Raw genomic sequence first — 24,428 nt, 5'->3', positions numbered from 1 at the left:
GTCATGTATGAAAACTAGTATTGTTAGGCAATACTATAAGTGCAAGTCCAGGGCAGCTGAGGTGTGGCGTTGACATCATCGATACGCAAGCAGGATGTGCGGTTTCGCTGTCTAAATGAATTCAAACGGGCTACGGTTTCAGATTTTTCCACTCTGGGACCAGGTTTCAGAAAAGTGCGGTTTCGGGCAGTGTGTTTACAGGATTCGTTTGGACGCTCGGCCAAGACGAAGCAAAACCTCTGCGTTTAACCTAAAAAGCGTCTCCGTGTGGACGGGCCCTGAAATGAGCAGTTAGGGTGGGCGGTATTTATAAATGTCCTGTCCAATCACTGGTCATTGTCAATAATAATAGCGTATAACATTGTCAATGATAATAGTTAATGTATGTATGCCCCTTTATCTTGTATATTGAAAAACTAGCTGACAACTATTTGTGATTTTGAAGTAGTAGGAAATTAGGAATGACCTAGCAGTGAACACTATTGTTGCAATGTTCATTTACAATATATGTCAGATCTGTCGCTAGTGAAACAGGGTCAGTTATTAAGTGAAATATACTTCTACCGTTTTTAGTCGTCTTGGACAATCTGTCTGTCTTTCTCCTTGTGTCTCTTCCTCCGTGTGTGTGTGTGTGCGCACGCAGTCGTGGGTGGTTTGTGTTGGCTGTCTGCATTCACATGCTAATGTGACTCAGTGGGCTGCTGGCTGCCTCAAAAGCTCAATTTGTTTACAAGTGACTTCAAACTGCTCCATTTCTCAATTGCAAGTCACAGATTAACTGGAGCCAACCCCCTCCTCTTCTTCTCAGTTTCAATTTAATGTCCCTTATTATGACCGCCGCGCAGCGAAGCGACTATAGGTTTAGTCAGATTTTTTTTTTTTTTTTTTTTTTTTTTTTCCGCATGCCCAAATTTCTGTCAATGATTCCCGGGACACTGAAAGACCGGGGTACACGAAACTTGGTGGGCATGTAACCCCACATGGATAGCATGGAACCATCGTTTTTCGTTTTGATCTGTGGCCCCCCCGCTGGACTGGACCCCCCGAAAGGAGGGTAGGGCAGACACAGTTTTCTGTGAATATCTCGAAAACCGTAGGGTTTAGGAGGACCATTTTTTTTGTTGATGTTGATCTCAAGGGGCCATGTCAACCCATTCCATAACCACTCATTTCATGTATAGCGCCACCTAGTTAAACACAAAAAAGTAAAAATGAGGTGTTGTAATTGAAGGTATCTGTGACCTAACATAGTCAAAACTGCACGAAATTGGAAGTGTAGGATCATTATGACACCATCTGTATGCACGCCAAGTTTTGTGGAATTCCGTTCATGGGGGGCCACACAATAAATTAATTTATGTTACTACACCAACTGGCCTGTAGGTGGCCGGAGACAGTTTTCTGTGAATATCTCGAGAACCGTAGGGCCTAGGAGGTCCACCTTTTTTATGTATGTTGGTCTTAAGGGGGCATGTCAACCCATTCCATTACCACTTATTTCATGTATAGCGCCACCTAGTTAAAAATTAAAAAGCAAAAAAGTAGGTGTTTTCATCACAATATCTCTGGCTGACAAGATCAAAACTGCACGAAATTAAAAGTGTAGGATCATTATGACACCCTCCAAATGCATGCCAAGTTTTGTGTACTTTCGTTCATGGGGGGGCCTTACAATAAAATCATTTATGTGTACATTTAGTGACGTACACCAACAAGGATTCCCGGGACACTGAAAGACCGGGGTGACTATTATGACTATTATGACTATTTTTTTCCGTATGTTTGCCTCCAGGGGTCATGTTAACCCATTTCATGTGCACACATGTGCACAAACAGATATACACACACACACACACATACATTCACAGTAATCATACGTATGACACATACTCACACAGTAGACATATGTACGCTTGCATGCACAGGCACACACACACACACACACACACACACACACACACACACACACATAACATAAACATAACACAAACAATCAAGAATTTCTCAGAATTATGAACAGGCAAGATGGAGGTGGGGTTGTATAAAATGAATTTTACATGTGAAATCTACGAACTAATCATGTTTTGGTACTTGTTGTCTAGCAGATACCAGTGAGAATTGAGTGTGGATAATGCAATTTAGTGAGACAGTTAGAATCATATAGGCCTTTCAACGTGATTTCTTTTTGTGGAAAAAATGTGCTGGACTGGGCGGCGGTCATATTTTGTACCGCTCTGCAGTACATCTAGTTTGTATGACAGTATTGCAATTAGTGCAATTTTACCAAAGCAGTTTATTAAAAAGAGTAAATAAAATCAATATTGGTAATAGTAATAGCAATGGTAATGGTATCTTTCTCTCCCTCTCCTTGTGGCCCATAGGCATCTCGGTTACGTGAGGAGGCCCACACCATGGGCAGCATCTACATGTCGGAGAACTGTACCGAGCTGAAGAACCTGCGCTCCCTGGTGCGAGTGTGTGAGATCCAGGCCACGCTGCGTGAGCAGAGGTACTGTTACAAGCTAGCATGGGATCCTTTTGTGGTTCACATCACACACATGCGTTTGTGCTCTTGTCATGATTCATAAACGTGTTTCTGTGCTCTTGGGTTTACTTATTTATTGATGGACTGCATTAGACGTCGTATACGTAGGCTAGAGCTGTAACAATACACCAAACTCAAGATTCGGTTTGTATCAGGATTTTTGACCCACGGTTCGATACATACCTTTTTTTTTTTTGCCGGGGGGGTATATTATTATGATGTTATTGTATATCTGTATTATATTATATCCTGATATAAAGGAGAAAATACTGAATTCCTGATATTCATGACAGCACACTTTATGCAGATTATAGGCTACTATTTCTATTACATCTCTACCTCTTTAATTCAGCTGTCTGGTTGAAGCCTGGAAATAGCTGAATAGCTAAAATAGGCTAGCTTACCATAGTCTACTGGTTGGACTGTTCAGTTCCCCACGTGTGTTTAAGTTTCAAGGTAATACTTTTTTCTCTTTGGGACAGGCCCTTTTGAGTCTTGAAAAACATTGGTATTGAGATGATCAGTCAACTTGAATGTAAGAGTTTTAAATGTGTGCAGCATGCTAATGATGCTAACCGGATTTGGTAATAATTTAGCTAGTCGTCTTCTATGCGTCCTTGCTTTCTTGTTGTGAATGTTTTATTTGGATTAAATGTGCATGCCGAGGGGCGCGTGTCCATTGAGCGTGGGAGAGAGAGTGGAGCAAGGAGAGGGGTTTTACTTCTATACTGTTTGGTAAAGTTGCACGCATAGTCTACAATGAAAGCTACGAGAATCATAAAAATTATGATTTACTTATTAATTTTTGGACAACGTACCGGTAAAACACTAGAAGGGGTGTATCACGATTCTGCCTTTTCACACCGCGACACAGGTTCGTGGATATGAGTGTCGCGATTTCGGTTTCGATATGCATATCGTTAGGCCCCTGACGTAGGCTGATGATTGGTGTAACGCTTTTGAACATTTTCATGAAAAAACGAATTATGGAGGCAAATAGATTGCTTTTCAGATTGATGTAGGTCTTCAACGTTTTGGTGTTTTGTTTGGATTGACACTTGAGTGTGTTGTGCTTTTAACACTAGTTTTGTTTTCTGTTGTTACAGGATACTGTTTTTGAGACAACAAATTAAGGAACTTGAAAAGCTGAAGAATCAGAATTCCTTCATGGTGTGAGGACTTGCGTTGCTGGAGTGGGGATCTGGAAAAGAGTGGAGAGGAGAGAGGGGCAGAAGTGTGTGTGTGTGTGTGTGTGTGTGTGTGTGTGGGTGCATGCGTGTTGGTGTTTGTGTGGTGCATCAACCTGTTGCACACATTCAGAACCCTGGAGAGCCACAATTGTGTTGTTTGGGCCCAGCTGTGCCCATAAACAGAACTGCATCCACTTTTGGACCAAGTGGGAGAATGTGTGTCTGTGTGTCTGTGTCTGTGTCTGTGTCTGTGTCTGTGTCTGTGTGTGTGTGTGTGTGTGTGTGTGTGTGTGTGTGTGTGTGTGTGTGTGTGTGTGTGTGTGTGTGTGTGTGTGTGTGTGTGTGTGTGTGTGTGTGTGTTGGTGTTTGGTGGATGTGATGGGGTGTTGAAACAGGACCGCCCAACGCCTCTCCTCTCCGCCCTGAACGTGTAGATTTCCAGTAGATGTTATTTCCATGTTTGTAAATAGGTTTTGTAGAAGCCATGGAAAGCCATGCCTATCAGAGAAACGGAAGAAGAAGTAAAAAAAAAAAAAAAAGCTTTCAACATCCAAACGATGGAACAGACATCGACTGGCCCCCTGTTGGCCTCCAGAACTTTGTCTTGGCTCTGGGGGAGGACGCCAGCAGGCTTTTTCTTGTGGTAGACTGACAGACCAGTGAACCATTTGCCCTGAGCACGCACTACGGACCTGCATGGATATGATGGACGATCTGAACGGGAGTGTCACCGAACATGTAACCCCTCTCCACCCATACTCCCCCACCCCCACCCCAGGTCCTCAACACTTACCCACACACCCAAACACACAGGACTCCGTCAGTCGCTGTCTAAACACTCATCCTCTCCAAGTGGACGACCCTCCCTCAGTAGCACCATCTCGCACGGAGACTCATACATACCCACCTCTACAGTTTTCTCTCTTATTCTCAATCACATATACACACACACACACACACAGACACAAAACACTTTCAGTCTAATGACCTGATTTTTCTCATTGTATGGACTGTAACAATGAAGCGTAACTGGTTAGCAGTGTAGTCTCCTGTATCCTCTGTTTGTTCTCTGACGGCCTGGTTCAGAAGGGGGGGGGCTCCCTGTCTGCCTGCAGTGCCTCCAGTGGCCTGCCCACACTGCCCTCTAGTGGCTTGGCTCCATTACTGCAATCACCAGTGCCTGCCAGCGTGATGGGAGTGAGAGATGGGGGGGGAAAGACAGGGGCGGGGGGTGGGGGGCTGAGGGCTTGTGACGGTATTCAGTTGGGTAAAGGAGGGTGAGGACCATTGCTACAGCTTAACGCACCCGCTTTGGGTCCCACCCAGCACGCAATCACAAACCAATCAGGCTTTGTTCTCCCCAGCGTGGAGGTGGAGTCTAGTCGCTAATACTCCCACCCCCACCCCACTCCTGTTCTTTTTTGTTTTCGTTTTTTTTTTTTTCTTTTTTTAACTTTCCATCCAGTCTCTGTTTCTTGTGTATTTCTGTTGCCCGTCTGTCTGTTTTTAAAGCTGTACTTTAAAAGAGAGCGAGGCGTTCCTTTGAGAACGTGACGTGCCCTCACGTAAAACAAAAGATCATTCCTTTGTACAGTCGCTGAAGTAGTAATGGAATTTAAAAAAAAGAGAAAGCCGCTTTATTCAAAAGTTGCAGTGATTATTAGTATATCAGACATGTTGTATCCATAAATTATTGCTGCACATTTTTCATTTGCACCCTGTATGTTTGGATGGAGTTAAGGGTGGGGGGGGGGGGGGGCTGTGCTGCTGGGGGTGTTGGCAGGGGAGGGGGTTCACACAGGCAAGGACTGGACTTAAGTGACCTCCCCCCACCGCACCCCTCATCATCGTCAGGGCAGAGGCACGCAGGGGTCACAAGGTCAAATGTGAATTGTATGTATTGTAATAAACATTCTAACTAAAAGCGAGCACTGGTTCTGATTATTATTGTTTTTTTGTTTATTTAATTTTTTTCCCTTGGTCTGGGTATTTCCTTGTTGTAGTGCCTTGTTGAAAGTCTGGCCTCGTCTTCACTGCTGGAGCGTGAGCCCCACTTCCTCCTCTGGTCCTGTCTTTACTGACACATGACTTCAACAAGGGTTCATCGGACACTGCTGCCCTGCCCTCAGCTCTGGCCCCTTCAGAAAGTGCCAGTCTGAAACTCCTCTCACATCATGCCCGCAAGCAGAACAACCAGACCATTGTTCTGTAATGTTTTCCTGGCATATACGGGGAAAAGTACATAATGATAAATAAATAAAAAGGAAAATCATGCAACAGTCTTATGCATGTTTTCATTACTTTTAGTATTGTCTTATGCATGTTTTCATTACTTTTAGTATTGTTTTAACTTACTTATGATGCTGGCAAAGTTTATTTTCAAATTGCATATAAAAACATGACAAATGTTTCCTTATAAATGGTGGCTAATCAAAAGTTGACTAACTACTAATGTTATAGCGCAATCATTTCAAGCTGAACACATTTAAACAAACACCTAGGAGATATGGTCAAAAATTAGCTTAACTATTAAAAAGGCATATCAAATCCTCACAAACCCTAAAGGCACAGTTGATAATGCAGAAATACAAAGTAAATGGTAACACAAAAACAAGGGGCTACATTAAGATTCTGGGGGAGAAGATCAGGCAGTGCTGAGAGAGCTATCCCAATAGACTACATTGGACCATTAAACCACCCAATGATCCAAAACATACAGACAAGGCAACAAATGGTTAATGGAACAATATCAACATTTAGCAAAGAATCGTTCCTGCCTCAAACTGGATTGCTGCTAAAAAGGTGCAGTCTAGAATCATTATGGAGACATGGAGAAGCTTGGTAGGCCTATTATAAGAACCATTTGACAGCTATGAATGCAAATAAAAATGTTTCCACTGATTTTAAAAAGGGTATGGATAATTTTGGACATGCCGTTCTCCATAAAAATGTAAAAAAAGAAAAGATGAAAATGCTTCTTTTTTTATTCCATGTTTCTTCCACATTGTCTTACAACCCTTTAGCGACAGCAGTGTCATTTTCAGTCAGAACAAACATATTGGTCAAGAGAAAATAAACATTAAATCAATATTTGCCAGGGGTATGAATAATTATGAATACTTGTATTTAGTCAGGTAGAACTTTGCGGAATTTGGGCATAAGTGGGACATAAGCTACTAATGCAATTTTTTTTTGCATAAATTAATAGGTAAGTGGGTGTCCTTTCAGAATCTGACGGGTGCCGCTCATTTTCTTTAAAATGGCATCAGCTGCCACACCCCTTTTTTAATAATATAAAATCATCTAAATAGACATTAACATATTTACCCATCATGTATGGTATCAAATTAAAGCTCTTTTCATACAGAAATCAGCTTTGACCATAAAAAAGAAGAAATATAGTTTAGGTCCCTCCAGAGAACAAAATACCTTTTGCAAAGTGAACTTTAAGGTCAAATTGTTCCTTTTTGCTGCATAATAGCTTATACCTCTAAATCGTGTCATGTTTGGTATTAAATTAAATAAATTATGGAACTGCCATGTAGCTTAATACATACAGGAATACAATCATTCAATAGTAATTCATTTTAATGTGAATATTATAGCAAGTCTGATGTACCCTAGTTCACCAACTTCCGGGTTAGTTAGCACGTTAGCTTTAATTTCCCTTGAATCAGTCGCTGAATTTCAGACAGCAACGTTGTGAGGTACTTCCCAGGTAGTTAGCAGATTAGTTATAACTGTCCTTGGATTTACCCCCAGAATTACAGACAACAATATTTTTCATCCTAACATTTTTTAATGCTTTAAAAACAGACACCACAGTCCAGGATTGATACAAACTAGTCTGAGTTATGAGGTACTTGGCAGTTAGTCAGCAGTGCACATTACATAACCATAGTCCTTGAATTTGCCCCCTTAATTACAAAGTAAACTGCAAAGTTGATTACAGGAGGAGAGGACAGAATCAAGAAACTGATTTCTTCCAGTATTGCAAGGAATGAGACGTATCATTTGGAATTACAACAACAAATATAATAACAAATGTAAATCATGTTTATAGCCCAAGTATACTTACATATACAAGGAATTTGGTCTCTGCATGTATCCCATCCATGAATTAGTGAACACACAGTGAGGTGAAGCACACAATGAGCACACGTGAGGTGAAGCACACACTAGTGTGGGTGTGTTGGGATCAAACTGGCCACCCTTCAGTCACAAGTCCGATTCCCTAACCAGTAGGCCAAGGATGCCCAAAGTAATTTGACATTAATGCTATGGCTGCAAAATTAGGAGACAAATGTTATGATTTGTTGGCTGTTCATGTATTGTTTGGTTGTGACAGTGTGTCATATCCATATGGCAAAGGGAAAACCTCAGCAATCAATTTGATGCTCAAGAGGAATCTTGATTTGAAGAATTTTACTGTAGAAGCTGAATGGATTTCCTTTCTTGCCTCTACTATGGAAAGACTGTTGAAAGCCTCAGTAACTTGAGATACATGCTATTCACCAAGAAAAGAGACCCTCTTAAAATAAAGAGTCTTCCTCCAACAAGAGAATATGCAGCGGAACACATCAAGCATGCATGGCTGCAAGTCTTTCTGTGGAGAGCAGCTGACAAAAAAAAACACCTCCTGTGCCTGTTCATGGCAACACTGATATTGCACCCAAAACAGTTCTACAGCTTGTTGCTTGTGGATGCAAGGCAGTGCCAGCATGCTCCAGGGCCTCTTGCTGCTGTCAGTCAGATGGACTACCATGCACCACCTACTGCCATGGCAAAGGTAGTGAACAGTGTGCAAATAAAAATTTGAAGATGGCTACACTTTCAGTGGAGGATACTGATGACAGCGAGGGAGAAATGTCTGATTGAATGAATGTTTTTTGGAAGAGACAGTTGATGTTTGTGATGTGTACAAGACCAGCCTATCAACATGTTCTGTATATAGTTGCTTTCAGAATCTGTGAGAAAGTTCTACTTTGTTCCTTATAACTTTGTCTATTTGTTAAGGGTCACCTTACCAGGCTTTACAGTTATTATGTTCTCTGGAGGGACTTGAAATCATTTTAGCATGTTTTTATTGACATAATTGATTTCTGTTTGAGAAGAGCTTTCATTTGATACCATGCATGATGGGTTTATACAGTAATGTGCATCTAGGTGGTTTTTTTTAATGGTCAAAAAAGGGGGCGTGGCAAATTATGTCATTAAAAAAAATGCTCAAGGGTGCCGGATCGGCACCCGTCAGATTCTGAGTCTACACCCCCTAAACTATCAATTTATGCAAAAAGAATGCATTAGTACCTTATGTCACACCTATCCTGCGGTTCTACCTGACTAATTCTTAACTGTATAGACCAGGGGTGTCCAAACTACGGCCGCCACGCACTCGCCGAGCATTTATTAGTTTATCATAGATCCGGCCCGCCACGCACTTTAATCCGGCCTGCCGAGTATTTAATTAGGTTATCATATGGCTATTTTTTTCCAGCGATAGACTACTGTTGTGATTAACTTTAGGCTATTGCAAACTGCTTTACACTCTTAGAGAGCATTTACAACGTCAATGTCAAAACAGCTTGTTACATCGAGATACATAGTATAGGCCTAGGGCCTATCTCCATTGCAGCAGATCTAACTACTTTATGCTACTCCAATTAATTGAACGCATTTGAGCGTGCACGAGAGGTAAAGAGCGCGGCAGGTTCCAGCTGGCTTGTCATTGTTGATAATTGATATCTCCTTTTATAACAAACTTTTACAAGGAAATCGCGATGGAAACAGTAGTTCCCACTACTGACCATTTATAAACTGTGAGAGGGCACAGCCATAGGCTAGTGGAGCTGGCAAAATAGTCTTAAAGTGACAGTGCACCATTTATAAATAAATTAAACAACACCAAATGAACAGTATTTCTTGAGAAATTAATTTGTCATTTAAATGATGCAAAACATATGTCGGTTTAACCATTATTCTTTCCATTATTGTGTCATGTCAATTAGATATGCTTCTGCTTTTTTTATTTATTTATTCTTCTGAAATAGCCTACTTAATTGTTTATCTTTTGACATTGTTAATCTTTTGACATTCCTTCATTTACAGTCATGGCCTTGTGTGTGAAATCTGCACACATGTGATGTGTTGTACACCCATGATGTCTGTGTGTCCCGTTTATCTATGTAAACAGGAAACTTCTCACACAATAATCATGCATCTTGGTTGTGCTATGACTTTTCATTTTGTTTACTGGTTTCCAATAATTATTAGAAAAGTAAGCTTTCCAGTGCTGAAGCAAATTTTGTCGTAAAATCTTACAAAAATGAATGAGAACCAACTGAAAAGGCTCTGGCTCTATGTCAGACATTAGAATCGGTCTACAAGCCCATGTGAAACAAAGGTGATGTTTGTATTATCTTCCTATTATCCTCCCTGAAAAAAAATCTATAGAATGGAGCCCAAGGGACTGGATATCTACTTTATGGTTCTGATTTGGATGGCGGATGCTGCAGACATCATCTGTTGGATCAAAGGATGAAGAGAGGTGTGGAATAGTGTGTCTCTAGCCATTAGGCTCCAGTCGCAACGTCTGTCTCTATGGGGTGGGGGTGGGCTTTAAGTGTATAGGGACAGAGTCCACAGCACCTCAATCTCTAGGACTTCAAAGGGGTACAATCTTGCTTACCTTACACGTAGCAATTCAAAGAAATTCTCTTATGAATAACTGCAGATATGTATACTTTTTGATGCCATTTTGACATCTAACACCAACAAAAAATACTTACCAATGTAATGTCACTGAAGATGTTTTGAAATGGAATCATAACGGCATGCATTTATTCTATAGTTTAATCAAGAAGACAATACTCAGTTTGTGCACATTGAGACATTTCTGCTTCTTGTTCTGCAAATTAGCATAACATTTAGGCCTATACACCTGCAATTATATTAATATTCTAAAAAATAACTCGTTGTAGTGATCATCTGTGCTGAAGCCAGTCTATCCTCCTATCAGTCCAGCCAAAACCAACTATGCCTATCCCAGTCAAAACCAACTATGCCTATCCCAGTCAAACGTGTGAACGGTCAACCATATGAGTGTGAAAGGAAACACCCTCTCCAACACTATCAGATAAAGTACTTCTAACTGCTCTCAGCCCAGCTTTCAGACATGAAAAGACTCTGACTGGGTGCCTGTCCCTATGCAAATGCACTCTGCATGAAAACATACACACCTTTTTGTTTCTGTCTATTAGCACTCTGAACCATAGATTACTGTATTGAGAAGGAAATTAAGAGACCCTCTGGAGCCAGATGAGACATTTACACCCTGACACATTAAGTCAAATTTGTCAAGATACTTTGTCTGTCTTGTTTTGTGGGCCTTTATAAATCTTACACAAGGCCACAAGGCCAAAATGTAATATTATGGACCTTAGTGACTTTTCTGACCACTAGATGGCAGTGGCCACTGACAATATTATTCCGCCCTTACCATGACAAAACATGTTTAGTTACACTGGCATTATAAATCTGGTTTTCAGATGTGTCATTGTATCCTTAACTGTCCTTATTGCTTAGTTGTGTTTTTTTATATTAGGCTATATACTTTTATTACATTTTCTGCTGTTAGTGCATGTGGTGTGTGATGTCTGTATGCTACTGAGACCTTGAATTTCAACTTGGGGATCAATAAAGTATCTATCTATCTATATATCAGGGCTGATATAAGACATAACTGTTATGGGACACAATTACTGTATTAATTTAACCAGTAATTTAAATATCTCATGACGTTTCCTGTGTGGATTTGCCTAATTTGAGTCTAGTCTATAGGCAGAATCCTGGCCCCACGGCACAGAGGCAGGTCAGTAGCCTAATGCCCAGAGGTTTAAAGGTGGGCCACAGAAACTGATCGCTAAATGTGCAGACAGGGCAGAAGAAGGGAGTCTCCTCAGCGGCCTGTAAATGGTAGATGTCGGAAAGGGGTAAAGGCTGGGCATACTAGCCCAGTGATCCAGAGCAGGTCCCAAGCTGGCGCCTCGGCGGAATTAACCACAATTACGATAATTGCTGTCTATCCACTTCTCCCAGTGTGCGCGTGTCCCCCCGAGCGGACTGATGTGAGCCTTTGACAATCTTGCCTGACTGTCTGCAACGGACAATTAGGGCCTGCGCGTCTCCCGGTCTCTTCCTATCTTCACACCTGGTCATCAAAGACCGTCTCCTTGCGCGCCTTAGGCAATCGGGCCCGGCTGTGGGAAAAAGGCTGACTGACAAAATATGTGCAATTCAGCTTTCATTTATATAAGTATTAGTAGCCTAATGTGCGAAGGTTAGGACTAGATCATGTTGATGCCTGTCTTGTTTTGGATAAACGACCGGACACGTAGTCGATAGGCTCAATACTGAGTTGGAAAACGGGGCAATTAATTTTGTTCTAAAGTGTCCTTTAGGTTTCTACTGAATGTTTAGTTGTCATGTTTATGGACCGCAATAATGGTGCAGGCTAGTGTGAAATAACATTTTCTGTAGCCTACATCTATTTCAGTCTCTGTGTTTGTATGTAAATTTCTAGTGTGAAATCACGAGTGCAAAATAGGACAGTCAGTTGTCATAATTAATGGCACAACTATGTATAGTATGTTTTATAATGTTACCAGTTGTCATAATTAATGTAAAATGGCAGCTATTATGTTTAGAACGTTACCAAAAATTATGCTATCAAAACTGTGGCGTCAGCCTTATTATGGTAGCATGATATACACCTAACAGTATACAACATTAGTCTAATGGATTCAAGTTTCTGTTTCAGCTTCCGTGCATTTGTTTAGGCTACATTTCTGCCTTTTTAGCAAACAATGTAAACAAACGCAGCATCTGGAAAAAAGGGAAATTATGGCTTAGGCTATCTTCATTCTGAAGGACTGATTAATTCTGACAACAAAATACTGTTCATTTACTTAACAGACTCTTTAAATAACATTGGAAACATGCCCAACAAACGATAAACTTGCCACAAGCATGAATGTAGCTGTCTATAACTCATTGCATCTTTTTGTTGTTGTTCATCTAACCTTTTTTTACTCGCATTGTTTTGTTAACCTATTCCATGAGTGTTTTATCCAGACCACCTTCAAACAGTGATCTAAATGAGTGGTCAGCTCAGGCAGATTCGGGCTGGTCTGAGATATCGATCGGAGGGAGAGCTTGTGTATTTTGCATGGGATTGTTTAGGGGTAATTGAGTGTCGCTGTCTGTCTCGGGCGGCTCGCTGGCGCCATGCGCCCTTTTGGATTGCTAATTTCTCTAACCGCCTGACCGCCCCGCCTACGACATCTATCCAGACTCGACAGACACTCGACCTCTCCCATCAAGAGCAGCCCGAGGAAGAGTTCACAGGGTGATACAAAGTGACTTAATTCCTCTTGATTGGCAGCAGGGATGTAAGTCTATGTGTTATTCACGAGCAATAATTTGGATAGAATTAACCAGAGATCTATGGATATAAATAACCAGTGTTCACTCCAAGAATTCACATTCATACATGTATCAAAGTTGACAACCACACACATTTACATTGACATTTAACCCTTCTGTCACAATATGTCGTGTTTGGGATTTCACTGAACTTTATCCACATATACATATTTTGACATATACTTATTTTACCTGGCACACAGTAAGCGTAACGCTTGGACTAGATCTGTCTCCCTCAATAGGACGACAGATGAATTGTTTGACCGCCGGGTGAACCAATACCAATGAAATTCGCCCCCTGTATGTAAATGAGCCTAGTTCCAGTCCAATGAGTGCACACTGAAGGCGGGGAAAGGCCAGGCTATGAAGCGGAGCCCTCATATTTCTTAGTCCAGGGTAGAGGTTGTTGTTTCGGTCACTGTTGCAAACGGGATGCGACGACGTGCCGCAGTAATTGGACTAGTTTTCTGCCGTGAAACAAACTCTATGTGTTGGAATTGAGGGGCACCATCCAGCAAATTTTTTTTTACTCGCAAGGAATATCACCGCGACTTTTTCTGTTAGTGCAGGGTTGCTTCCAACTTGGCTACCACTTCGATGTCTTCTAACAGAAACACGACTTCAGTCGCCACCGGTGCCTTTTCGAAGTAGCCTACTTCGGAGGATTTTTCCGTATTTAGTCCAAGAATGCATCATTAGGACACATGTAACTGAGCGTCCAGTCTCAGTACTGTATATGGACTGACTACTGGATTAAACGGAATTGGACTCATCAGAAACAAGGCGTAAATGGATCGTCATTCCAGTTACATTTCGATCTGGTTTCAATTGGAACTATGTGCCATGGCTGTTCTCCTCACTAAAGGTAAACTTTGCTCTTGGTCGATACCCCCGAGCTACAAAGAGTTAGGCTATCAAAACAAAGGAAGTAGAACGTTTGTGCTTTATATAGGAGATGTGTTCGCTTTAAATGCTTTCTTCAAAAATGTGAACATGCTCTTTTAGGGACTTTTACGAGCCTAATATAAAGCACAAACGCGCACAAATGCACAAACGCGTAAAATACAGACATAAATAACAGAACTGCACTTGTGATGTTAGATATTTTCTAGATAACATTAAGAGACGCGTAATAATACAGACCTATAGCTTCGGAGCAGAAACATGAAGGCTACCCAGTTAGAACCCTCAGTCGTAGGCCTATCCCTTCACATTAGGTCAACCTCCACATTGACAACGCTTTGTTGCAGTGATTATTTGGTATTAGGCTAAACAGGCTAAATGTCTCTTTTGCGTATCGCGGACATCTATTAATTTGTTTGTACCGTTGCCTATTTCATTTTCTCTGAATGGACTGAGAATGCACAGGCTAATGTTAATAAAACCCAAAGTACATAGTCCACTGCAGCAACCAAAAGAAGCCTGGTTTTAAATTTGTACAATAGAAATAGCCATACAACGTGTATTCTAGTTTACTGTGCTCGTGTTGTATTGTTCTTGCTTTCCTTTCTAATATGGGAAATGTGTAATATTCCATATCCATGTATGAGGCATGCTTTATGCTCGGAACAGTAGTCTATACTAGCTCACATCTTCGCGTAGCTTATTAATGTATTTGTAAAACAGAGTTGTGGATGTGGACGCGTGTCTCGCGCCTTGGTGTTTCCTTGTCAAAGGATTTCACTAATGAGATGACCCGTAACTCGAGCTGCGCAAAGTTCATAAGCAGCGTAAAACCGCACACAGAAGCCCGTGTTTGTTTTTGTTTGTGTACGTGTGCTTTTGTTTTTGGTGTAGGGTTTCACGACGACACTCAATTAGTGTCATTACAAGTTATACATCTTGTATGGCTGACAATGTCAGTCGATAAAACATGGTACGCGGAATACTCATATAGACGCAAAGAGTGCAGGGAAGTTACAAAAGAAAACGTTGCCTGTGTGAAACTTTCAGTGTTAACGGCAACGAAAGTAATCAAGCATGCATAGTTTCATTTCGAGCAAATATTTCTATTAAGCTGTTTGTATGACTGACCTAACCACAAGTGAGATGGCATGAAGGCTGGGAAAGGAATCCCGGGCCGCTCTCTTGTCCGTTTACGAGTTTCCACTGAGGTTAAAAGAAGTTTACTTTGGCAAACAACCCACCAATTATAAGCAGCACTGTTCTGAACGAACCCAACGTTGTCTAGCACGTAATACTCCTCAAATCAGTGGCACAAACAACATCCGCAAACAGCTTGTTCTTCACAGACAGTCTGGTGCCAAAGCACTGATAGGTTAATCACAAATGTTAGATATTTGTATTATACAGCTGCAAAACATTTCAAACTGCCTTTGCCCCTGTGTTTAGCTTACAAAATCCGCCATTTTCTGCATGGAGTAGCATGACTTATTTCATGGAATTGGAATAGGCGTCCATTGGGTTTTTTAAGCGGCGTCCAAACGCCTTCCTTGGATGTAACTGCTTAATGTCACTTCTTCTTGCACTTAATCAACAATCTATCTTTTTGCAGGAGAGATCAGGTGTTACTGTGATGCCCCACACTGCGTTGCCACCGGTTACATGTGCAAGTCAGAGCTCGGCGCATGTTTCACGCGGGTCCTTGACCCACTGAGCGTGAACTCTCCCCTCACGCATGGATGCGTGGACTCATTCACGAACCCTGTGGACATTTGCCTTGCGAAAAGCTTGGATGTATTGCCCGGAGGTTCCCCCGTGCTGGAGTGCTGTCATGAGGACATGTGCAATTACAGAGGACTGCACGATCTGGGACAACCCCGCGGTGATCCAACAGGTGAGATTTAAGCAGACCTTTAACTTGGTTCTTGACACCGAAACGTTCTACGAAACGTTTCCAAAACGTTTCATGTCCCCAGATTGGCCCCAGTCAGGCAATGGAACTTTATGGGAAGATAAACCTCACTTACTTCCCTAAAGCAGCCATGTGTCATGTCATTTCCAAGAATTTAATTTACTCTAGCTCAGAGAATTTACTCTTTACTCTTACTATAACAGTTGTTATTTGATGTTTGCTAGAATTTAGTTCCTTACCAATGAGTAGTCTATGCATTTGTGTCAGGGATACATAATATGCTTAATTTAGTGTAAACTGAAGATCACATGCCTTCTTATTCTTGCATGTTCACTCTGTAATTTTCCCAGCTGTGTTGGAATGTGCCTTTTTGGTGAATCTACTGATGGCAGAAATTTGGACCTATATATCTGTAAAAAGCTGTCCACCATCCCTCACACACAGAGGTGAAGGCAGCCACATGATGTATAAACCATCTAGGCCCACTGTGGCGTCCCCATTTTTTAATAAACCAGTTCCTGTGAGGGGGCTTTTATCCGTTTGTCAGTTTGAATGTCAAGGTGCTTTCCGGCTCCCAGTTTCCTGTGTGTGCTCATTATTGATGTTATTTACATTCTCATGTGTACATCAAGCAAACACTTAACCAAGGAGGGCCTACACATACACCTGTGTTCCTCACACATGTTCACTTGTGTAATATCCTCTTAAATATTTATGTTTGGCACACTAGCTTACATGCGGTCCTTTTTGAGAGAGATGAGGCAGTACTGTTTGCACTAACAGACAGTCATGAGCTAGGCTATGTTTCCCTCTGACTGGGACAAAATGTAAGGAGCCCTCTCCCTCTGCATTTTATCTTGGATCAGACATGTTATTAAAGACTTCCACATTTGTTTGCGTCAGGCATGTCCTAGTGCTTCCTCGGATTGTTTTTCTTGAAACCCCATCTCTGGCTTTGGCGTGCCTCCCTTGCTGTCTCTCTTTTTTCTCTCTCTCTCGCTCAACTGGCAACCGCAGTTTGCTAAGAACAACCAATTTATGCTTAGATTAGATCCCACGGCTTTTTCTTTCCTATTCCTCTACTTTCTTTCTTTCTTTCTTTCTTTCTTTCTTTCTGTACAAATGACAAACAGGTTCAGTTATAAACTGTGAATTACTGCTTAATTATTAGTGTATTAAGAAAACCTTTTTCACCCCTCACTTTCAGATCATGGACGATCACAGACAGACAATGGGCCCAACAGGCACTTGGTGACGCGGGTGACCGAGCTGTCGTCGGGCAAGGAGGTGTGGTTCCGGGCGGCGGTGATCGCCGTGCCCATCGCCGGAGGTCTGATCCTGGTCCTGCTCATCATGCTGGCGTTGCGCATGCTGCGCAGCGAGAACCGGCGGCTACAGGCCCAGCGCCAGCAGATGCTCTCCCGGCTGCACTACAGCTTCCACGGGCATCAGGCCAAGAAGGGCCTGCCCGCCACCGCCACCCTGGCCAAGCTGGACCTGGAGTGCATGGTGCCGCTGGGCGCCGGCGCCGAGAGCTGCTGCCTGGCCTGCGACAAGCTCCGGCAGGCCGAGCTGGCCGGGGTCACGTCCGGCGGAATTGGAGGAGGAAGTGGTGGAGGTGTTGGAGGAGAACGCATCCTGTCGCTGGTGCACTGGGGAGTCTACAGTGGACATGGGAAGCTGGAGTTTGTATGACACGGACGACATAGACGACTCACGCTTCCAACTGGCGTCAGAGGAAGAGTCTGAACTCTTTTTCATAACAAAACATTCCCCCCCCCCCGTTCTCTGTGATTTGTGCACCGAAAAGCATAGGACAGTACTGCACCAAGAGACTTGCTGACAAAGGATTTTGCTGTTTCAGAAAAGAAATGTTATTTTTAAAACCCTTTCCCTTCTTCTATTGTCCACTGACTGTTTTCCTCCCCTCAAAATGGAGACAGGCCGAAAAGGAGAGAGGGAACGAGAGAAAAGAGAACAGAAACATGGACTCATGCCTTGTGGTTTTTATCTAAGGAGCACTTTACTTGAATCTGAGTGGTTTGCAACTGAGGGGCCTTGTGTGTGTGTGTGTGTGTGTGTGTGTGTCTGTGTGTCTGTGTGTGTGTGCATGCGTGGCGTGCACAAGCACACATATGTGTGGATGGTGCATGGCCCCTCTGGGGTACCGCTCTATCCTGTGGATCCAGGAGGACTTTCGATCCATTGTATTTTGCACATTTGTATAAGAGAATGATATGTGAATGAATGAGTGAATGAATGGAAGAGTGAGTGGATGAAACATAGGGTGTTTTGCTTTAAAAGAAGCCAATTAGAAGAATTTCACACTGACACCAGGGTACAGACATTGTTTTTTTTTTTTTTTTCAAGGAGTCAAAATATTCTATTAAATAAAGAATCCAGTGTTGTACACGTAAATGTCCTTGTGTGTACCTTGTATTATTAACAATTGAAATGGCAGTTCTATGTCCATTGTATGGTATACATCCGTTACCATTACGTCCGTTTCATTAATATGTTGTGGATGTAAGTTTGTCTGAGTGTGTGTGTGTGTGTGCTTGTGGTCTGCTTTGCTAAAGTCTAGCCAGTGCCCTCTTCTAGGGTAACTTATGTAAGACTTTTCCACTCTGTGATTTGGGAAATTTATGTACTCAAATCTTGTGTACTGGGAGGGGAATTAAATATAGGTATAGTGGTTGAAATACAGTATAACTTAGAAGCAGAAACAAAGAAAATTGCTTGAGTGTTCCAGTTTGCTTTCCTAAAGGACATGTCTTTAAGCTTTTTTTTATTAGTTTCACAGTTACTTTTAATGTACTGACCATGTCATGGATACAGCTGGCTTTTTGGTAGTCACTTTACTACACTTATCTAAAGATATATCTTTCTAAGAGTCTATTCTTTATCATAGGCAGGCATGTCACTTCATTCTCTCTGTAGATCCATTCTAAAGTTCTGTTGAACTTTCTGCGTGTGTCATGTTAAGCATATCAGGCTTTCCCCATGTGTATGTTTAAGGGCATACACATAGGAAGTTCTGGATGTCTTGGGCGTTGTTCAACAGCCAGGACTTAGCCCTCTCTCCTCTCTGCCATTTCCCCTGCAGTTTCTCTGACATTCTTGAATTACTTCCAAAGGTCAGATATTAGGCTTCACAAAGAAGCAGTCAGTCTTTCTTTCTCTCACTCCGCACCCCCCCCTCTCTCACTCTTTTAATAATGTAGAATTATAGATCCCTTTTATTGTTGGAAGTAGGAGACAGTCTTGCCATCTCTCTATTTCACTCTCTTTCTCTCCCTCTCTCCTCTCTTTTCACTCAGTACAGCAGGGTGATCGAGGGCTTAAAACTGGAAGTAGTTCTGGTATTTATATTATAATACTGCTAATGCCAGTAATCTTTTCCTCTCTGTTGGCCATTGGCATGCTGCCGGGGGGCCTGCTTATGTTCTGTATGCATGCCAACCAGCAAGACAGGCATCGTGCCATTCTGCCCTATGCAATGCCAACCCATCCTGACATTTCAGCCACAGCACTAGCTACATACATATACTCAAGGATCATTATGCCACCTTCAATGCTTATTTTGGGGGCAGAAAAGTTGAGTTGAGTGTGCAAGTGTGTGAACATGAGTGAGTGTGTGAGCATAGAATCACAACATGCCTTAGAGTGAAGTGATGACTCAGGATTTAATGGTCACTGCTAATGTTGTGTGAGCCAAAGAATGACCCCATAGTAATTCCCCCCGAATTCAGAACTCACTTCTGAAGAACTTGCAAAGTTGAAAACAACTTTTAACTGCCCGATTCTCAGTAAAACCCAGTGCTCTGATCACTATGTTTTGCTTTATGCCTAGGCGGTAGGAGAGCCCCCCCCCCCCACGTCTGCTGCGTCATCAGGAAGACGCCATTAGCTGCAGTGGCACTTAGCGGCGGCGGCATTAGTGCAGGCATCCTCCCTCAGGACTATTAGCACCACGCTAACAACAACAACAGCCTGAGAGGCTGCTTCCCCCGACAGCTGGGCTCACTCCCATCACCTGCTGCTGCGTGGCTAGACGAGGGCTGAATGAGCCGGGAAAGCGAGTGGCGTCTCTCCTTTTTTTTCCACAGTGTCTGTAGGTCTGGGCATGTAGGTCTCCCACCCCCCCCCCCCCCCCCCCCATGGTTTTCTACGGTCTGTCTACGCGTGTCCCGTGTCCATTGTCCCCACTGCCCATCGGCTTCCGTCTCTGTTCTATTAGTGGCACAGTCTCTCCCTCTCTCCTTCTCTCTCTCTCCCTCACTCTTTTTCTCCCTAATCTTTCTTTCTCCCCCTGTCTCTTCCTCCATGTTGGGCGTGTGTGTGTGTGTGTGTGTGTGTGTGTTGGGGTGGGGGTATGTGGGTGGGTGGTTTTGTTGGTTGTCTCCATTCACATGCTAATGTAACACAGTGGGCTATTGGCTGCCTACAAAAGCTCAATTTGTTTACAAGTGACTTCAAACTGCTCCCTTTTTCAACTGCAAGTCAGGGATAGTCTCTTTCTGCTCTCACAACTTTCATATAAATAATTCTAATCTGTAAATGATGTATCCAAACCTTTTTGGCAGGTAGTTAACAGAGGTGATTTAAAGCAGAAGAAGCTAATGGTGTTTCTCCCTTGTGTTGCACAGTGTTTAAACTCACGTTGACTGATGTGTTAAACGTGTGTTAAACAATGCATAAAGCGTGTGCATGCGCACACACACAACACACACACACTTGTGCACGCACACATGGGAGTGTTTAACACCTGCACTGTGTAATTCATATACACCTCTCCTGGCTTCACACCTCCACCCCACCCCCACCCCCTGCCCTGACACATTCTTCTCATAACCACACACATTTCTTTCCCCTTTCTGTTTAATACTTCTCCCTGTGTCCTTTTCTTCCCAGCACTATCTGTCAGTGGCTAGCATAAAACTCTGCATTACTGCTCTCTGGGTGCCTCCCTCAAGGAAATAGCTTCACTGAGCTATCAATATGACAAAAAATCTGTACACACACACACACACACAGATACACACACACACACACACAAACACACATACACACACACACACACCATTCACAATATCCATCCCCCAACAGCTATTTAATGAGGCTTGGCTGAGGCCACATGCAAGGTAGTTCACACTGGCTAACAGTAACACACATTAAAGATTCATTCTCCTGAATGAGTGAGTCTTCCAGTGAGACTATTCTCACTGGACACGCATTTGTTGAATGTGGCCTGATTTACCCTCTCTGCTATCTGCTGACTGTTTACCCAGCCAACATCAGGAGAGGAAAAAAAAAAAACTAAACAACGCATAGACCCAGAGTGTGGCCTGTGATGTGTGTCCAACATCCTAACAAATCCCGAGCTGTGTCCCTGGGGGAATTATTTACTCTATTTACCAGCAAAATAAACAGACCCCGGCCAGCCCTGTCCAGCAGACGCACACACAACACAAAACTAAAGCTCTGATATTTACAAAATCGGGACGGAAGACGGCGTTTTGACTGCGCTGTTGCCATGGGTACACAAGTGTCGCCCTCCCTGCGAATGCCGGTTTAAATCAGGGCAGGAGTAAATATTTGGGCACGAGGGAGAGGACGGCGACACACTGCCCCCGCCTCACCGCCACCCTTCTGAGCAGGCCGACTGGGATGATGGCCCTGTTCACCTCTTCCCACATCTAAACATTTATGCCGCCGCTGTGATAACATTTAGATATAAATCTGCCCGATCAGAGCCCAAATAACAACAGGAATGTTTGGCCAGAAAGATGGAAGTGGGGGGGGGGGTGGTGCAGTCTGGATGTCCCTGTTGGTAAATAAACAAGCCATGTGTTTGCCTAAGGAGAGAGTCCTCTTAAATAGATAGATAGGGAAGGAGGCTCAATGGTGCTGTAACACTGAAGCACAAACACTCTCACGGGTCTTTTTGCATGGGAAAGAGACGATAAAAACCCGGGAGATAGGGGGAACGAGAGAGTCAATGTGTGTGGAGGTATCAAGGTGTCCATGCAGGTCAGTGAGTGCACGTCTATAATTGGTGGTGATGAAGTATGCACATTTGAGTTTTTTTGTGTGTTTGAGGGAAAGGGGAAGAGAGGTGGTTGAGATTAGCTTACACTTCAGTCTCAGTGGGGCACACCCAGTACCCTTTGAGCAATTCTGTCTCCATCACTTCAATGGCTGTGTGTGTGTGTGTGTGTGTGTGAAACCTATCACATACCCACCTTCTTCACTCAGCTCTCTAAAATAGCACCCCTCTGCGTAGCTGAAGAGCACTTGAGAAGGTCCTCCATGTCCGAGTGCCAACCTGGAGGCAGTGGCAGACAGGAGATGAATGCGAAGGACACGGAAGTGGACTGTTAAGGCTTTGGGTGACCTCTCTCTGAGCTGCTGGGGACTGCCATACAAGGACAGATTTCCATGCTGATGTTCAGTCAAAATCTGTATTGAGACATGCGGAAAACTGGCCTGGATCTCGTCTAAGTCAGATTCTTGGAAGTAGATAGCAGCCTTATCTGCTATCTAAGACTTACTACTGCCTACTGCCTACTTATGTGCACAGACGTTACCCTAGAGATCATCTGTAGAGTGATCACAGCTGTTGTAGCCAAGTATAGTGTAAGTATGTAATGTCCATTTTTTTTATTACATGGTGAACAGAATGCAGCAATAGCTGGACCATTGGACTAATAAGAAACAGGGAGCGACTGCTGGAGAGATAAGTTACCTTTGTCCTGTCTGTTTAATGAACAGCGGGGTCCGGTGGAAATGTTGCTACATCATATGAATTGTGAACCTCCGTCTGTGAGATCATGATGATTGAGTGTACCATCCGCCCCCCAGGGATGACCCTGATGAACTTTAAAAAGTAATTTTTCACCTTGAGGCCGAAACGCACAGCGAGCTGATGGATGGTACGATCCAGCCCTTGCTACATTCAGACCCCTCAGGACACATTAAAGCTGGTCTTTCTCATACACACAAACACACAGAGAGAGAGAGTATCTCTTCCTCCATCTCTTACTTTCTCTCTCATCTCTGCATTTCCCTCCTGAACTCCTCACCTACACCTAATACCACATAAATGGGAAGTCAACTTCATTGTGAACCACAGACTATTGGCAGGAGCAAGTGGACTTTGGCAAGGAGCTCTCAGCACTCAATGTTGAGGTAGGCCTCTCCACCGAACAGGTTAGCAGCTTGTGCTAGAGTTGCTTTGGATGATTTTTAAAAATTACTCTCCAGTATACCTTCCCTGGGAAGCTTTCTGGAACTTGTAGGCTACATCTATTTTGTGTGTGTGTGTATATATTATACACACAGGATATGCGATAAGTTCAATGCAGAAACACTTTAATCAAGCAGGAAAATGATCAAGGGATGAAAATAGATGAGGGTGGTAGAGAAGGGAAAAGACAGAGTGAGCCATGAAAGAGAACACCCTCTCTAGCCTAGTCTGCCCACACTAATCCCAGCTCTCTTAAAGTAGACTTGGCTTCTTTCCAGTTATTCCTTTTTGTTCCTCCCCTTAAATCACATACACACACACACACACACACACACACACACACACACACACACACACACACACACACACACAAACACACACACACACACACGTGTGCCTCGCCCAGACACACACCTTACCACTTTTAGAGCCTGGAGGCCTCCAAAGAGGCCTGTAATGTTTGTGTATTGTGTGTTGTTAGAGCGGCTGGATTAAAAGACGTTAAAGAACAGAGAAATGCCGGTGGAACTTTGAATGTGTTTGAAGCACACAAACCCCTGAACTACCCATACCCCAAATTGACGCACAAATTAGGAAACTCATTCAAAAGTAGAAAAGCTATTTTATAACCATATTATAATTATTGTATGAACCAAGCAAAGAGAAGAATGACCACACTAGATGATATTGTCCTTATATGGGCCTACATAATGATTTTGGCCCATATTATTCGAGAATTGAGACACTGAAAAGGCCAAAGTTCTTTTATATACTGTTCTTCCACCTTGACCACTGTGATTTATGTCCACTTTAAGGTGCTTGACTGAGAAAAGTCAAGCATCAGCTGGAGTTTATGAATGTAAAGGTTGTTTTTATAACTGCCGACTGAATGGAGGAAATTCCTTAAGAACACAGAGGTCCCTTCCTGGCCATCATGGCCTCTTTGGTTTATGCAGCAGGGATCAGCCAAAGCATAACGCGCACTAATAAATTAAGCACGCAATTAAATGCTCTACCCCCACCATAAGAAACACATAGATCATTTGTATCTCTGTCAGGAGACACTGGCGTCTTTGGGGATTGCATTCGTCATAGCATTTTTCCAGTGGTCGCTGTACCAGGGAGTGAGCGAGTGGTGAAAAAAAA

The 24,428-nt window shown here is 42.9% G+C and overlaps 2 protein-coding genes across 2 annotated transcripts in view; both read left to right on the top strand.

The window, feature by feature from the left end:
- The window catches only part of waca (WW domain containing adaptor with coiled-coil a), a 48,490-nt gene extending 42,827 nt beyond the window's left edge, over positions 1-5,663 (top strand). The window contains exons 13-14 of the mRNA XM_076290495.1: positions 2,382-2,509; positions 3,652-5,663. Coding sequence (XP_076146610.1) covers positions 2,382-2,509; positions 3,652-3,721 — 198 coding nt within the window. The 3' untranslated portion in view covers positions 3,722-5,663. The remainder of the gene's footprint in view (positions 1-2,381; positions 2,510-3,651) is intronic.
- Positions 5,664-13,600: 7,937 nt separating this feature from the next.
- Positions 13,601-18,451, top strand: bambia (BMP and activin membrane-bound inhibitor (Xenopus laevis) homolog a). Its single transcript, XM_076290494.1, has 3 exons — positions 13,601-14,083; positions 15,734-16,015; positions 17,241-18,451. Exons 1-3 carry the CDS (start codon positions 14,008-14,010, stop codon positions 17,726-17,728), a joined length of 846 nt encoding a protein of 281 aa, XP_076146609.1. The 5' UTR covers positions 13,601-14,007; the 3' UTR covers positions 17,729-18,451.
- Positions 18,452-24,428: the final 5,977 nt, after the last annotated feature.

This window comes from Alosa pseudoharengus, unplaced genomic scaffold (genome assembly GCF_046254945.1).
Source record: "Alosa pseudoharengus isolate Yale_2024_CS ecotype anadromous, Long Island Sound unplaced genomic scaffold, YU_APseudo_1.1 YU_APseudo_1.1_scf_18, whole genome shotgun sequence".
Classification (NCBI taxonomy): Eukaryota; Metazoa; Chordata; class Actinopteri; order Clupeiformes; family Clupeidae; genus Alosa; species Alosa pseudoharengus.
The sequence above is the reverse complement of the archived record's forward strand: the minus strand, read 5'-3'. Positions and strand labels throughout refer to the sequence as shown.